General features: G+C 35.0%; 1 protein-coding gene across 1 annotated transcript; it reads right to left on the bottom strand.

The window, feature by feature from the left end:
* Window positions 1-1810: 1810 nt before the first annotated feature.
* Window positions 1811-4740, bottom strand: CER1 (cerberus 1, DAN family BMP antagonist). Its single transcript, XM_049769386.1, has 2 exons — window positions 4237-4740; window positions 1811-2119 (listed from the first exon to the last, which is right to left on the bottom strand). The coding sequence occupies exons 1-2, from the start codon at window positions 4738-4740 to the stop codon at window positions 1811-1813; spliced, it is 813 nt and encodes a 270-aa protein (XP_049625343.1).
* Between the last annotated feature and the right edge of the window lie 13468 nt (window positions 4741-18208).

An 18208-nucleotide genomic window follows, 5' to 3' on the forward strand; every position in this document is an offset into this window, starting at 1 on the left:
AAGTGCTTAAGGAGGGGTAGGGTAGTCCAATTGGCACATATAGGTTTACATAATCAAGGTTAGGCAATTGAAAACGAGACAGCTGCTCAATCGCTTTTGGCACAAAAAATGTATAGATCAACTGGGATATCACTAATGTTTAACAGTTTTATTCTTTTTTTTTTTTTTTTTGGTTTTTGGGCCACACCCGGGGTTGCTCAGGGGTGACTCCTGGCTGTCTGCTCAGAAATAGCTCCTGGCAGGCACAGGGGACCATATGGGACACCGGGATTCGAACCAACCACCTTTGGTCCTGGATCGGCTGCTTGCAAGGCAAACGCCACAGTGCTATCTCTCTGGGCCAAACAGTTTTATTCTTATGATCATATCTTGGCCAATTACATTATCTTTGACCACCTAGGGATATAATATATTCTGATGTCAATACCACATCTGTGTTGTTGTATACAGGTATATTCTGTTATATTGATGTGCTGTAGAGTTTATAATAAATACACACTAATTTTGCTTTTTAAAAGTCATTAATTGAGGGAACATTATTTGTGTATGTTTACTTAACAAAGAAGGCATCCAAATAATTCAAACAATTTATGATGAAAATTTAAGACATTTATAAATAAATGTGTCAAGGAAAATTATTTTCTGTGTAATATATGCATAAAATATAGAAGAAAACTCTCATCACTAAGAGACAGTGAGTGAAAGAACTTAACAAATTGTAGCAACTTGGGTCTGAGTCAGTAGACATAAAGCATTCCAGAAACACCTCTATTGATGTTATGTCTAGCTAGTGCTTTTAAATTATGGTACTAGGAGCATACAATAAAGCAAATAAGAACAAAATGCCGGGGCCGGAGAGATAGCATGGAGGTAAGGCGTTTGCCTCTCATGCAGGAGGTCATCGGTTCGAATCCCGGCGTCCCATATATGGTCCTCCCGTGCCTGCCAGGAGCAATTTCTGAGCCTGGAGCCAGGAATAACCCCTGAGCACTGCCGGGTGTGACCCAAAAACCACAAAAAAAAAAAAAAAAAAAAAAAAAAAAAAAAAAAGAACAAAATGCCAGACAACTGGCCACTCAAATATTTCCCAGAATGCTTCTTACACTAAAATTAAATATATTTAATAGTAAAAATGTTTTCAGAAATTGCAAGTGTAACACTTTCACAGTGAAATTTATAATATAGTTTTTTTACAGTTGCAAAAAACAGTCACCCAAACCCAGACCTCATACTTGCTATTCCATTTAAAAGGCATGTAGATACTAGATTTCTCCTAAAACTTGTTCCATTTTCAAATTCTTTCAATTTACTTAATTCAAAATTTAATAAATTCCTTCTTATACTCATTAAATTTTTAGATTAAACTTTAGACATATTGGTCATATATTTTCCTTTCACATATCATACATATTTTTGTCTGCTAGCGATTTTTTTCTTCTTCATATGAAAACCATAAGTAGCATCAATCTTTTTTGTCTTCAAAACCAAAGTGAGACAGGGCATTGAGTTTACATGTAGAGTACCATGAAATAGTAAAACATTGGTAAAAATCAGTAAAAATTAGACAGATAAGTTATTCATTTCAGCTATGATTCCTCAATCATCTGGTAGATACTAAATAAAACACTGAAAAGCAAAGATTTCTCTCTCCATTCTAAGGCTAGTGTCACAAAGAGTAGGGACACCAAATTGTTTGTTTTACAATCATTCTTTCTTTAAAAAGCATGTACCCACTTAACAGTTCCAGACTGAATTATCAGAAAATTTACTGCTGTGGTCTTATTTTTCAAAGTAATATTTACATTATATTTTAAGAGAAAAAACCTGGGATAAATGAATCCTGGGCATTAGCCTCTGATTCAGCTTGGAGGAAGTGCCCATGCTCATGTTCCATCTTCACCTTGCATTGGCAGTCCTCCACCACCATGACCACCTTGACCACAGGACCAATGTCAGTGCAATTCAGTTGCAAATTCATTGTAGTAAACTTGGCGGGTGAGCAGTGGAAACAGAAGGCCTGAGGATGCTGTGAAGTTCCAGGGAATTGGACAGACCCACATTTCCCAAAGCAAAGGTTGTTCTGTACAATTACTTTCTCACAGTCTTCATGGGTTATAGTCTAAAAAAAGCAAATACATCTCCACTAATTATGTATTCATTTGGTTAACATACATGATATAAATGCAAGAGACTAAATATAAGGATTATTAAGATAAAAAATTTCAAAGCTTTCTAATTTTGTATATACTTTGCAATATCAAATCTCTAAGAACATAGAGTTTCTCAACTAAATTTATTTTATTGAATACATTAAAAAATTAGCCTTTAGGGAATCTCTAAATTAATATGAAAATACTATGTTATATGGTATAAACCAACTTTGGAAAAATGTTGTCCAATTCAATGTTTCCATATGGGGAAAAATAATTTAACAGCTGGCTTTTATAAAAGTGGCATGCCTAGCTTTCTACTTCTTACTGAATTGTGCAAAATAGATTATCAAGACATCTTTCATTGGATTGTTCATATAACAGAATGCCATGGGTTTATCCTATTTTACAGAAACTATAAAATTCAAAACTTTAAATTTGCATGGAGCCAAGTTGCAACACATATGCCTACAATACATGGCCTTTACCCTCCTCTAATCCCATACACCTGTTTAATAAGCTTTGCAAAATATGAGTTTGTTAAATATCTTATTTTAATTAGGAATTGATGTCAAAATAATTTGATTGCCTTATTCTTAGCAGCAATTTTCTAATTGCACATAAACTAACAAAGTAGTCATTATTATTTAAAAATGGACTTGTCATTACTATATATCCTTACATTTGAAGTAGAGTACTTAATAGCTGTGCACAGTTAATTACTTATAGTACAAACTGCTTAATTGGCAAGCATTACTAGATGTATAATTTTACTCTATATTGCATTGCTTTTGATTTGGTATCTTCAAATTTAAAAATCTGATTTTTCAATTTTAATTTAACATTTGAAGTGTGGGGGTTTTCAGGACAGTCTGGAAGGAATAGATTGTAGAATGTCTTTCTCTTTAACATAATAGTATGGAATTAGTAAAGAATAACCAAAAATCAGCCAACACCTCATAGATTAGGAAGACAGGTGTTTCTAAAAGGAGGAATTGTGATTTCACACCCAGGTTATTTTTCAAAATTCTATAGTAATTTAGAAATGATATGGTAACTTCTGGCTGAAAAACTTAATGTAGTTGACAGATTTTTTGAATTGAGAGGCATAAGATACAGAGAAGCAGATAGCATAAATGAAAAAAAAGTGATTTCAGCTATATTGAAATCAAATATATCTACAATATGAACAATGAGTGACTCTTTTATCCATGATGTAATATTATATAGAAATACAGATAAAATTCATGATAGTTATTCTAAATTCTCAAGGTTGTCAATAAAGAAATTTCTAAAAGAAATATCTAGAAAATAAGCTTTTTTTTTTTTTGATCCAGGAACTCCACTTTGTAGAATATATCCCAATGGCCTCTTCAAATGAAGAGAAGACATTTGCCTCCCTATGTTTCTTACAGCTCTATCCACAATAGCCAGAATCTGGATACATCCCATGTTCAAAAATAGATGCTTGGATAAAGAAATAATTGCACATATACACAATGAATTATTAATTGGCCATGAGAAATCATAAAGTCATGCAATTTTCTGCTACATGGAGGGAGGTAGTGAAGTTAGTCAGCAGAGAAAAACTGACATCAAATGACCTCTTTCATATGCAGAATATAAAGAAAGATAATAGTAGAAATTCAAATATCCAAAGATAATTAAAATAAAGACAATTAGAACTACTATTCAATAGGAAACATAGGAATGCACCTATCTTTTCTCCATTTCTCAAGTTTATAACTATATAGTCTTTGTTATCTTTCTAGATAGACTACTGTCGACAATAAACAGAAATAAAATACCCAAAAGCAAACATTTGTAATAATAAGAATTATTACTAATATTGATAGTTCTAAAATGCTCTTCTCATAGCATTTCAGAATACCAAGAAGCAATAAAGATGCTTGAAGGAAATATAGGGAACATAATTATTTTTTACCAAATCTTAAGATGGATGTTCTAGAACCAAATCTGGGAGTTAGGCAAAATGAGCAGCTTTTTTGCCTCTATCCTAGCCATACACTATCTTCCGTAAAACCCAACTTCTACCCTCCACATCACAGAGAAAGAAAGCAAATACCTGACTGAAGGGCACTGTCCTACAGGTCTCCTGATGCACTTCATGGCTTTTGATAGGCAAGACGACCCCCTGAGAAACTTGACTCATCCTGAACATAAAGTGGTGCCAGAATTTCTTGGCTTCTTCCCGAAGGGGTGATTTCTCTATTTGCATCCCAGACAATGACTGAGTGAGGGTCTTCGTCCTGGGAGGAATGTGCTCACTAGCCAAGTCTGGAGGTGAATTCAGTTCTCTCTCAGGCTTCTTCCAGAATCTCCCTAACCTGGACAACAACTTTTCTCTCTTTTTCTGTCTTTCCCTGGAAGAACCAGCCCCTATCAAGTGGGGCATTGCAACAAACAAGTCAGGCTTCTCCTCAACTTCCTCTTGGTTGTCTCTAAGTAAGTCTCTGCGATTCCTTTGTAGAAGAAATTGATAATTGTGGCTCTGTTTACCATGTTTGTGCTCCACAGCCTTCCCAAGAGGTAGAAGAAGCACCAGCAACTGAAGTAGAAAGAATTGCATTCTGTCAGCAAGTTGTTTTAGCTTCACAAGATGTTGGAGGCTTTCAAAGAGAGGCAGGCTCTCTATAAGACTGTCAACAAGGAGATCCTCTATATAGATACCTGCATGTGGGAAGAGAGAGCAGGTGGTCAATTGTCAGCCAGAGTAAGCATATTTAGTGTTTGCTTGAGTGATGGGGTGCTAATGGTGTTTTGTCTTTACTTGGGTGTTGTGTATTTTAGGAGGTCACAATGAAAGCCTGGCATCCTGGGGGTCATTAGCTGACACTTGACTGCCTGACTTAAAAATTATTTAATTAAAGAACCATGATTTACAAAGTTATTGGAGTTGAGTTTTAGACATATTTCAACACCAATCCCACCACCAGTGTTAACTTCCCTTCTCTAGTGTTGCCGTATTTCATCCTTCCTCACCCTCATATTTCCCACCCAGCCAGCCACTTCAGTATCAACCAAACACCTCCTTTGCCCAGATTTCCCAGCACATTGTTAAAATAAAGAGTAGGGCTCACATTTGCTGTGCATCTGCTGGGCCAGAACAGACAAGATGTGTTTTGTGAGAGATGACTATCAAATGCAAATTAAGGTCTACATGGATTTAAATACTACATGTTTAAGACCTTCACTAATTATGCGCATTGACACACACAAACACAATAGTAACCAAAGAAAATATTTTTGAAGCATAAAAAAAAGGAAAAAATGTTTCATTTGTTTAGCAGAGGACTCACGCTCCTTTTAGATATGAATTACAGAGTAAATGGAATGAATTCTTATCCATACAAGGAAACTCACAGTTACAAAATTAATCCCTTCACTGTTAGAATGAAATACTCAGTGCTATGTTTCACAACTCACCAGATAAAATAATTTACAAATTTCTCAGGTAATTCCTGATAGCTCATCAGTCTTCAGTGAGGAGGAGAAATGTCTCTCTCAAGTCTATTGATCTTTTGTCTTTCTCTAAACAAAGAGCTAGACTTGAGAACGTGGATTCTAAGTAGATTTGGTAGCTCTGGGCATGAATCTAGCAGTTAATTTTCTTGCTATACTGAATCCACATCATCTCTTATTCTTGTGATTGTGGAACAGGTTTAAATAGAGGAGACAAATATCTGTTTTCAAATATCAAAGAAAAAATGTGTTAAGTAGTATTATTCAAAATGGTGACAAATCAGATAAGATTATAAGAAACAAAACTGAAATATCCAAATTTAATTAGCCCTTCAGATAATCTGAACATTATTGCTATCACGAATCAATTGTTAGCTGCTTATATATATTTGTGTGTGTATGTGTGTGTGTGTGTGTGTATATATATATATATATATATATATATACACATGATAAAACTTTAGGTAAATCTCTTCATCTACAATAGTAAATTATATTTAAAGGAAATCTCATTTGTTTTCAATTCTTTTGTTTTGTTTAGTTTGGTTTTTTTTTGGGGGGGGGGTCACACCCGATGACACTCAGAGGTTACTCCAGGCTTTGCACTCAGAAATTACTCCTGTTTCAAATGGACCATATGGGACACCAGGGATCCAACTCAGGTTCGTCCTGGCAAGGCAAATGCCCTGCCACTATGCTATGGCTCGGACCCATTTGTCTACAATTCTATTCAACCACTATATTTAAGCTGTATCAAATATCCATAGAACCATGACTATTAATTAGAGTTGACAAAAATGAAATGAGTATTAGTTTGTAATTTTTTCAAGTATTCTTTATTTTTTTATTTATTTATTTATTTTTTTTTTGGTTTTTGGGCCACACCCAGCGGTGCTCAGGGGTTACTCCTGGCTGTCTGCTCAGAAATAGCTCCTGGCAGGCACGAGGGACCATATGGGACACCGGGATTCGAACCAACCACCTTTGGTCCTGGATCAGCTGCTTGCAAGGCAAACGCCGCTGTGCTATCTCTCCGGGCCCTCAAGTATTCTTTAAAATGACATGCTGTTTTAATTTAATTCCCCTCAGCCATCTAATGCAGTAGGCTTTTTAAAGATGTCCACTCTGCTCTCTGATTATAAATATAGTATGGAAGCAAGCTGTGTTAGATTTCCTGATTGCTTTTAAGATTCATTTCTCAATGACTAAACTTTCATTGCCATTAGCCATGCAATCTAGCTTTTCCCCAAAGTGCAAAAAAGTAATGGATGTTTCAGGTTTCTAAACTCTAAACATATGATACAATTAAAACAATTTCTGTTGAATTCAAATTTTTAGGAGTATGAGGAATAAGCATCATGTTAAATACTGGAATATGATACAATTATTTAAACTTGTTCTATGCCCTCCAGCATAAGAAAAATCCTTTGTTATAAATTGTGCAACATTATTATAATTGCTATAGGAATATGAATTATCCATTCTTAAGCCTACATTTAGGTTTAAATCCTCCTTCTTATGATCCTAATTTTGGTTTAGAAACTACTCATAGAATATTTTTGTTGTTCTTCTGTCACTTTTGTAAGAAAATGTACCAACCCCTTAAGGGGTAAATCTGGCAAAGTAAAGCATTTGGTTATGAGGACAATAAATAGCCTGTCTCCATCTGCTGCCTTTTGTAGCAAAGGGAAGATAATGTTCACACCTGAGTGTCCTTTTTAGACTATTCTAAAGTGACATCTGATTCTTATTCAAGAATATATGGGGAAATTTGGTGGTTTTTAGAAAAATCAACACTGCTTCTGTGGGTCTTCAGATATACTAGTTCCTTCCAAATATAGATGAAGTTAAATGCAGATAGGGCTGGTATGATCTCCAGCATAGCAAGAAGCTGGAGTGTGAAGAGAGCAGCACAAATGGTTGGTGTACTTAGTGCCAAATGCCATGGTGAAAAGTAGGCCCTAGCTCACAAGAGGCAAACCCTCTGAAACTATTTTTGAATGCCTTCAAGCCTGCCTGAGAACCAGAGTAGCTAATCTAATTATTCATTCACTGTAGTTTACAACTCACAGTCACTATGACTTGAATTCTGATTTCAGCTTGCTTTCCTAGGCAGTCAAATGTACCCAGGACTGGTTTGTTCTCCCAGGGAACCTGTTAGAAGACAATAATAGCCCTGTATTTTTTTATCCTTCTTACAGAACCATGGAAAGGAACTAACATGCTGTCTAATACTCTTAGTGGGGGCAAGAAAAAGGCTAAGTGCTTTCCTGAAAACCCCAGACCTAAATCAACAAAAGGTGAGAGGCAGTGTGGGCAGGAGGTGGACATCTGTGTTAAACAGAACTGAGAACCAGAAAAAAGAAGTTGAGTTAATGGATTTGTAGATGAAATCTGTTTTGGGTGCAGATCATTGCTTCATATCTACCTTTTTAATTAGAGAATAATGAGAGCCCTGGGAGTTTAGATTCGGGAAGGCAGAATCTTCTTCTTCTTTTCCAAAGAAAGGAGAGGACAAATTCTAAGAAATACTTTATATTTAATCTAGAAAAGTATTCAAAACTCAAATTTCTGTGCCCAAACTGCCTTCCTTGTTACATTCTATGTTAAGGATAATATAGCAAGATTCTTGTTCCTCAAGCTAATCCACTCATAGGGATTGTTCAATCAAGATACATTTCAGTGTTAGCTTGTTTCTATATTAATACAGTGATGTGAGCATGATTTTTGTCTTGGCCTAATGGAACTTGAAAAACTACAAGAATTGCCCAGTTTATTGAAAATAAGCCATGCAAATAAACCTACACAGGCAACTTTTGTATTGATTGGGAACTTTTAGGCAGAAATAAAACTCAAAGAGGGGCCAGAGCAGTAAGGGGTCTGCCTTGCCTGAGCTAGCCTAGGACAGATTGTGGTTCAATCCCCCAGTGTCCCATATGGTCCCGCAAGCCAGGAGCAATTTCTGAGCACAAAGTTAGGAGTAAACCCTGAGCGTCACTGGGTGTGGCCCAAAAAGCAAAAACAAACAAACAAAAAAAAAACAAAATAAAACTCAATTTATTTATATTCAGTCTCCTTGTAATTTCTAGTTGTGGAGACCACACTGGACAGTGTCGAGCGAGGGGCAGGGTCACAGATGGTGTGCAAGGAAGTCAATGTAGTACTAGGGGCTTGAACTCCAGGCTTTTCACACATGCTTTACCACTTGAATCACATTCTTAACTTTAGCAAGATTTTTTTATTTGTTTGATTTTGGTCCACCACCCAAGTGGTGGTCAGGGATTACTCCTGGTTCTGTGTTCAAAAATTACTCCTGGCAGGCTCGGAGGACCATCTAGAATGCCGGGGATTGAACCTGGGTCCCATCCGGGTCTGCCGCATGCAAGGCAAACATCTTACCATTATATATTGCTCCAGTCCCCCAGCAAAAAATTTTTTGTCATTTATTGTGTACTGAATACAGTCTGCCGCATTTTTATACTGAGGTCTTAATCTCCATTATCTCAAAATATAACTGTATTTTTAGAGATAGAACTATTAAAAATGTAGATACCAATCCACTCAGAAAATAAGGCAAGGCAGAGAGAAGACATAAAGAGAAATGACTATTGATAAGCCAAGGATCTTTTACCTTGAACCTCGAGCTCCCACAGGCTTAAGAAGATAAATTCTTGCTATGTAAGTTACCCAGTCAATAGTCTGTTGTTATAGCAGTATGAGAACATAAGACATTGCACAAAATGATAAAAATGTATAGTTAATAAATAGGGACAAATATTAAGTGGTAGAGAGCACACCCCCAAAACTATGCATATCTACTTTTAGGCAATGTCTTGAAATTTGTTAGGTTTGTACTCATCTATCATTATCTCTCTACCTTTAAAACTCTCACAAAGAGCAGGATTTTATAACATTGAATTGTTTGTTTGCTTGTTGATTTTTGTAAGGATTATGTATTATTACTTTCACAAGTCATGGGTGAAAATTACATGTGACTAGTCTACTATTTACTAAGAATTTAAAGAAGGCTCCTGAAATCTGGTGATATCAGGTAGGCAATGGAAATATCCTCACCATATGCCCCATCTGCCGACCCTACTGCTAGATGGAGTCCATGACCTCTAACTACATACAACTCAGCCATGCTCCTTTTTTTTTTTATCATTTCTCAGGTTTCAGAAAGCTGACCTCAGAGAGAAATATGTGAGTGGAAGTGACTATGTATTTGAAACCAGAACATAGTAATTGTTCCCGGCTCTGTCTCACATCTACTCAACTATGAGATCTCAGATATGTAACTTCATTTTTCCAATTTTTTTCCTGTATTCCTCTGTTGGTTCATTGCTTTTCTTTTTACCCCAAGTAAAGTGACATTCCTGGATAACATAAATGTCAATATAGATCATATGACCAATTACCTGTCAATGATATTACATGATGGTCCAATGCCTGTCTGAAATCAGATGTCCCCTTCCCAAGCCAGCATGAACATTTCCCATTGCATTCTGATTCCTGTTATTGCCCAGAAACAAATCACTTCTGCACTGTGAATTTCACAATCTACAATCCACATTTTGTTCTTTCAGTTGTATGACTCAGTTGTTCCTATACCATCTCTTTTTTGCTTTATCCCTATCATAAGATTACCACAACTATAGTAAAATAATTATTTCTTTGGCCATGTGCTTAACATATATCTCCACTTTATATTTCAAAATACATTCATATAGGTATTATACTCTTTTTGGTCATCATTTTAGACAACAGACAATTATTTCCATGCATGAGCTATATTTTAAAAAGTAGTTTATGAAGAATGATTGAGTTAAACCAGAGAGCTAACATACCATATTACATACTAGCATGTGTGAGGTTCTGAATATAATCTCTGATGGTTCAAAGGTTCCAACACCACATTGACCCCTGGGTATAATAATGGTAGCCCTAATGATTAATAATTAATTAAAACAAGGTTTAAAACCATTAGAATAAATTAGGTTTATCATTACCTAGAACAACCTTATAGGGTAATAGCACTTAATAAAAATGTATTAGTGAGCCAGAGAGATAATTAATACAGGGGTTAAGTCATTTTCCTTGCATGTTTAATCCCTATCACTACCAGTAGTTCTTAGAGCATCATCAGTTGTGAGCCCTAAGCACAATTAAGTACACCCCCCCCAAAAAAATGAGTGAGTGAATAAATATCTAACTTTTCTGATCTTTCATTTCCACCCTTGTCTCACTTGACTCCAAAGTACAATATTCTCTACTCTCTTGCCCTGTTATCCTTCTTTGTACTCAAATTGATCAATGATCATTATCACTCTCTGCACCTATTTGCACTACCCTGCAAATTTGAAATGTTCACTTTTTCTGAGAAATAAAATGACAAAAATTGATTCTATACAAATGAACTTTTTCATCTTAACTGAATCCTCAACTAAGTTTAACAATCTGTTTAATTATCTTATGAACTCTCTTTTTTGCAATGAGATTGCATTTTTATCTTTTCTAAATATCTCAGACTTTGATGACCTTACAACTTTTAAAATTTTCAGTAAATGATCTCACCATTTTTCCACAAAAAACATAGATGCTATTTGACTATAAAATGCACCAACTGTTTCTCCTTTATACATTGATTGAGATCCCATCCTTTCCAGTTAACTTAATCAAATAAAGTTGAGTCATATATCAAATTTCCCTTAGTCTACTGTCTCCCATCAGCAATTTTGTTTAGAGTAATATTAAAATAGCTCCAATGAAGCCATGAGATGATGATTGTGACTAAAATATCTACTTTACAAGTGTGAAATGTTAGTTTGATTTCCAGTGCTATCTCATGCTTAAGCATGATTCTGGTAATTCTGGTTTTTGTAGCAGGCAGTTCTACTGTCTGTGATCTCTGGTACAATAAAAGATTTCTAGCTGTATCATAGATAGTTGTAAGCAACCCATAAATAAAAGAGTGTAACCCCTAATAAGCATTATGATAGCCTGCTATAACAATAGAAGGAAAGAAGGGAAGAAAAAGAAATGAAATGAAATACAGTCTCAAAATTTCACAAAATATTTCAGTTTGTGCACTTCAACACTGTCTTTTGCATTTGCTGGCTGGCAGATTTGTGGGGAAAAGACTCAACTTTCACCTCTACTCTTTCACATTTTCTTATACATCAACCTATAGGAGTAAAGCTTTGTTCCAATTCTTTTAAACATGCATTCCCAGACTCAGCTATGTTTTCTTACATGGGTGATCAACTAGAGAGCTCAGGAGGCAGTATTGAATTCATTTCAAAATGAATTTGGTCCAAAATAAAATAGCAAGAGAAAGACTAGTGTAAGCAAAGAACTGTAATGTAATTAAGATATTTTAAACTATAAAAACAGACCTGCTTATCAGCCAACAGCTGGATAGTAAAGACTACCAATGGCACCATCTCATCAACACCCTGGGGGCCCCAAAAGAGGTTTTTAATTTTTTTTTTTTTTGCATTTACCGATTCTTCAAAGTTAACTTGATTTGGGTGCAGAATATCTTTCTCAACAGTGAGAGAAGTTTCCAGGCGGCAGAGTCTGTGTTTGCTGGAAACTGAATTATTAACAGCTTTGAAAAGGATTTTGTTCAGTATCTTTTTCTGCTTATTTTCTGTTCCTGGCTTTTAATCTATACTTAGAAGTTACTGAATTTTTGCTTCATCATACCAAATTTCATAAACTTCTGACACAGATCTTCATGGCTTTTTTCTCTCTCAGTGATAGCTCTTTGTCCTGGAGAAATAGCCTTAATAATTGATGGTTAGGCTCTATTTAAAAATTACATTTTTATTGAATCTGGGAGGATTCAAAAACTTTTCTAGGCTGGAGCAGTAGTACAGAAGGTAGGTCACTCGTCATATCTATGGCTAACCAGGATTCAATCCCTGGCAACTCATATGGTCACCAGCTTACTGCTAGGATTGATTCCTGAAGCACAGAGCCATGACTAAGCCCTGAGCATCACAGGGTGTGGACTAAAAACCAATAAATAAATAAATAAATAGATAGATAGATAGATAGATAGATAGATAGATAGATAGATAAAACTAATCTTTATTTTTTAACCTGGCCACTGTCTCAGAGTAGGTCTCTGACCTTTATCCCCTCTGCCAATTTCCTGGCTAGTCTCTCCTGAAAGATAATTACATTACTATAAAAGAAACGTGTGCCAACAATCTGTTTGTGTGTTAGGTAACTTTATTCATCTTGTAAACGGTTTTCTTCCAGTTGGAATGGGTGGTGTGTCACCAATAGACACGCATGTTGAGGGCATCTGCCTTAAAACCATTTCCCTACTGGCCACCTTGCCAGCTTTTGCTTATACAGTACAGGCAGCTTGGGAGAACCATATTGTCCCTATAAGCTCATAACACATGGACAAATGATTAAAAACACATGGAAAACAGTACCAGAGCTAAGTTAAAATTCAGCTGGGAATGGAAAATCATCTTGCAAAGTTTTCAACTGATTCAGGGCCAAATGTAGGACAGAATGCAAGAAGAAGTTGCCAAAAAGAGTGGGAAGCTGGAGAAATTAAACAACATGGTGGCTAGAAAGCCTAAAACAATGATACCTTGTATGGACAACTCTCAGAAGCTCTCAAAACGGGAGGCTGTAAAACCAGCCTGGAAGTCTGGAAATATTAAGACCTTTATTTCAGACAAGGTTTTAGACAGATTTATATTTTCTGCCCTCTATAAATAAAGGTTGGCTTGATAATCTTGGCAACACCTCTGCAGATGCATAATGTTAAGTATTTGTAAAATAAATATTAAAATATTACACATTTTCCCCTTGGAGTTTTGGGGATTAAGTCACAAGGTGCATGAAACAAAGTGTAAAAATAGCATGACAATTAAATGTGAACTCAAAACGGAACCTTATAGCCAGACTTACCTTGGTGTTGGTAACTGCTTTTGGATGCAGTAAGTTATGCAGACATTTCTTACTTTTGCAAAAGTTAAACTCAACTCAAATCTGAAACTATAAGCCTTTTATTTGTGGCTAGTCACTGACTTCACCCAAGGATTCTAACAGTAGGAGATCCGTAGACATGAAAGTTTTTACTGCAAGTCTCTTCTGTAAGCCCCAAACTACCTCTTTGTCCATTTAGCACCATTTAAGTATGCATGCTCATTTGGGGGCATGAAGATTTCTAAATATATATAAATTTTTTTCAGAAATATTAAATGCAAAAAATTTTGAAAATATGACTCCATAAAAAGTTATTCCTAGAAAATAACCATCATTCAAGTTCAATCTATTAACAAAGCAAACAACCCTCTCATGTGAAAAACAATTCTTTAGTTTTGTTTGTTTTTTGTTGTTGTTTTTTCTTTTTTGGCAACAAGGTTGCAATGTGTATGCTAGATCATATTTTAAAGGCAAAATATATGAGGGTTTTAAAAAGGCTTTCTTGGTCATCTGGATTTCTAAAAAAAATGATCTACAAGTATATCTATGCTCAACACAAATGTCCTAATATTTGGGAAAGTTCTCACTTGTAACATGAAACTTTCAAGTCCTTAATCTCCCACTTCCAGTTACTTCTTAGCTTGTCCTGGTGAAGACAAGAACTGTTTGAAGTTTTCAACCTCTTCCATGTACATTACATTATACATATGCACTCAAGTGGGTATGCACAAATACACACATGCATACTTGGATGGACTTCCCTATTAAAGTTTCAGCTATATTTACTACAATTTCACATTTAATTTTGGTAGTAATTTTTCCAAAGTGTTACTGTTATTTCTATTTTATAGATGATGTATTTATAAAAATATATTTTATAGATAAGTTTAAGGAATTTAAAACATATACCTGGAAGTGTTTTAAGATACAAATTCAAATAAAGCTATATTTTTATTCCTAGTTTCCCTACTGCAAATAACTATTAAAGTGTTACATACATTGTTTTTATTTTGCTATTTTAAATCAACTATGTGATAATTATTTCATAGGGAAAGTATAATATTCAATTAAGTATTTTTCTGACATTGGGCATTAAAAATTTTTAATTTGCAAGTTTATTGCAATGAACTAGAGATCTTCATGCATAGTTTTCCTTTTCTATCAAAAATGTCTCATCATGGGGCTACAGCAGTGATGCAAGCAGCAGGACGTTTGTCTTGCCTGCGCTAACCTAAGACCTAAGACAATCCCCCGGCGTCCCATATGGTACCCCAAGCCTGGAGTGATTTCTGAGCACATAGCCAGAATTACCTCTGAGCATCACCAGGTGTTGCCCAAAAAAGAAAAAAAGTTTCATCATAATATGGAAATAAGTTGATCACTTCTCTTTCTCTAAATAGCTTTATTGGCGTAACAAACATTTAATGTGTCCAATTTGAAAAATTCTGACATATTTATGTGTTACTATAATCAAGTTAATGGCTATAACTTGGAATATCACTCCCAAGATTTACTTATGTCCCCTTGCAAGGAAATTCATTATCCTTTTCTCTCACTATCAGGCAATGTCTGATTTATTTTTTTGCCATTCTAGATTTATTTATATTTTTTGTTTGTTTTTTGAGTCACACCTGCAGCGCTCAGGGGTTTCTTCCGGCTCTATGCTCAAAATTGCTCCTGGTAGGCCCCGGGGGACCATATGGGATGCTGGGATTTGAACCACCAACCTTCTGCTGCAAGGCGAATGCCTTTTCTCCATGCTATCTCTCCAGCCCCTCATTTATATTTTCTATAATACTATGTTTTCTATAATGGAGTATAGATACACATTGGAGTTGGTAAAATTTATATCACTGAACGCAATTATTTTGAGAATCAGCTTGATTTGTCAACAACATTTCTTTTTATAAGCTAAAAACCTAGGGTGTTTTATTATAAACCTAAAGAATATTTTTATTTGTAAGAAACTGTCATGATAGCAAAGTGTAAATAGTGTAATAGTTTGGACCATTGTCTGCAAGGCAACTATGAAAATTCTTTTGGTTGTTAACCTACTTTTCTTTTTTTAAAAAAAATTTGGGAGTCACATTTCAGGTATTCAGGATTCATTCCTAACTCAATGCTCAAGAACTCTGGTGGGTTTGGGGACAGTATGCAGTACAAGGATCAAATGAGTTTGTCACAAGCAAGGCAAATGCCAAATCCCTTACCTCCTGTACTATCTCTCTAACTCATGATTAGATAGTTAAAAAAAAAAAAAAGTGGGGGTTAGGACAACAGTACAACAGGTAGGCATGAGGCCTACCCAGGTTTGATCCACTGCACCACTTCCAACCCTGCCAGGAACATCCCTGAGCACAGAGCTAGGAGTAAAGCCATGAGCAAAGTCAGGTGATCCCCTAAAAAGCCACCAAATTAATTTTCAAAATGTTTGTATCGTTTTCTATTTCTAACATTTGTATATGAAAGTTTCTCCGTATTTTCACGCACATTTGGAAAGATTAATCTCTTTCATTTTAGCCATTCTAGTAGATACATCATATTATTTCATTGTGACTTATAATATATGTCATGGAATGATTTAATATTTCTTCCTCTTGGTTAAGCTTTCTGAGCTTCATATCTTTGTACAACACTTTGAACTATACATTTAATTTCTATAATAGTTATAGGTTTATTCCAGTTGGGTTTTTTTCTCCTTAATTAAGCTTTTGGTTGTTTTGTATTTCATGGCCACACCTGGCTATGCTCAGGGCTTACTCCTGGTTCTATGCTCAGGGATCACTGCTAGTGAGTGGGGGACCATCTTGGGCTCTGAGGATAGAACTTGAAATGGATTCATGCAAGGCAAGCATCTTATCTGCTGGTAGTTTGGAAGTTTGTTTTTCAAGAAATGTGTCTATAAGCTTTATATTGCAACAAGTTACAATATTTATTCTATTTTTAACAGCTATACAACATATAGTGATGTTACCTTTCATTCTTTATATTTTCTGTATCCTTTTACTTTCTGATGATTAATCATTAGATATTTACCAAACTTAGTAATTCTCGAAGAACAATTTTTTGTTTCATTGATTTTCTCTGTTTCTTTGTCCTTTATTTCATTGATTTATGCTATAATATTTTTGTCTGCTTGGTTCTTTTCTGGTTTTTAAAGTAATAGTTCTGCTTAAGTTTTCAATGTAGTAGCCATTAATGGTATAAGTTTTCCTTTAAGTTCTGCTTTACTAGCAGCCCACAAATACTGATAGGGTATATCTTCGTTTTAATTCAACATGTTTTATTTCCGGTTTTATTTCTTCCTTTATCCCTGAGTTAAAGAAGTCTCTAATTAGTTTAAAAGCATTTAAGGATTCTATAATTGATTTACAATTTAAACCCCTTATAGTCAGAGAACGTATTTTGTATGACATGAATCATTTTAAATTTGAGATTCATTTTGTGTTCCAGAAAACGATCTGCTGGTATGTTTCATGTGCACTTGAAGAAAAAGTGCATTCTACCAGTATTGAGTGGACATTCTTCAACTGTCAATCGGAATACTTTGTTAACAGTGTTAACACTTATCCACTTGTTAATTTACTGCCTACATGTTTCATCACTGATTGTGATTGCTGACCATAATTACAGGTCTATTTCTCTTCGCAATTCTATCAGATTTGTCTTCATTACTTTCTATTAGAAGCAAAAAAAATGTTTAGGATTATATGTTCTTAATATATTCATGTTTAAATTCATGTTGCTATAAAAATACTACTCAGACAATCTAATATTATTTACTTTTTGGTAACAAAAGAGTAAAGAATGTAAAAGATAAAAATACAGTTTAAAGGTTGCAATTATCTTTTTCCATTCTTTTATTATAATTACGTACTACTTAAAATGTATTTGTATGCAGCATACAAATAAAGCATATTTCTTATCTGGATAGGATTAGCTTGCTCTTGTAAAGTAAACTATATATACAGATGGGGACAAAAATGTGAATTCATACTTTATTGCTTAGAACTATTTCAGATTATCATGAAGACCTTTTATGAAAGTGTTGGCTTATTTTTGTTTCTTTCTGCCTTAAGATAAATTAAACTTGGGCCCGAAGAAATAGCACAGCGGTGTTTGCCTTGCAAGCAGCTGATCCAGGACCTAAGGTGGTTGGTTCGAATCCCGGTGTCCTATATGGTCCCCTGTGCCTGCCGGGAGCTATTTCTGAGCAGACAGCCAGGAGTAATCTCTGAGCAACGCCGGGTGTGGCCCAAAAACCAAAAAAAAAAAAAAAAAAAAAAAAAAAAAAGATAAACTAAACTTTATTGCCTAGCAGAAAATAAATTATAAATGCTGTCCAAAATACTCAAAACTGCCTCCTAGAAAACTCCAGTGGATGTTGTCTTTACCAGTTTGCCTATTCTGGACAGCTATATGTGCGACTTTTGATAATAGCATATTCATTTCCTGTATAATCCTGTTCAAAAGACCTATATAAGTAATTTTAAGAAAATGATGGCATTCAGAAAATTATAGATATTCAGACACTGCCACCAGTAAGAACTTGCCCATGATTAATGAAAAAGGAAGATTAATAAAATAGTACTGTAAATTAAAAACATGTCAAATCAGAT

The sequence above is a fragment of the Suncus etruscus genome, chromosome 1 (assembly GCF_024139225.1).
Source record: "Suncus etruscus isolate mSunEtr1 chromosome 1, mSunEtr1.pri.cur, whole genome shotgun sequence".
Lineage (NCBI taxonomy): Eukaryota > Metazoa > Chordata > Mammalia > Eulipotyphla > Soricidae > Suncus > Suncus etruscus.

Bases quoted from the DNA above. Each gene is read 5' to 3' on its own strand.
- CER1 (XM_049769386.1), bottom strand. From the start codon at position 4,740: ATGCAATTCTTTCTACTTCAGTTGCTGGTGCTTCTTCTACCTCTTGGG. The intron at 2,120-4,236 runs GTATTTGCTTTC...TGCTTTTTTTAG, and splicing joins GGACAGTGCCCTTCAGTCAG to ACTATAACCCATGAAGACTG.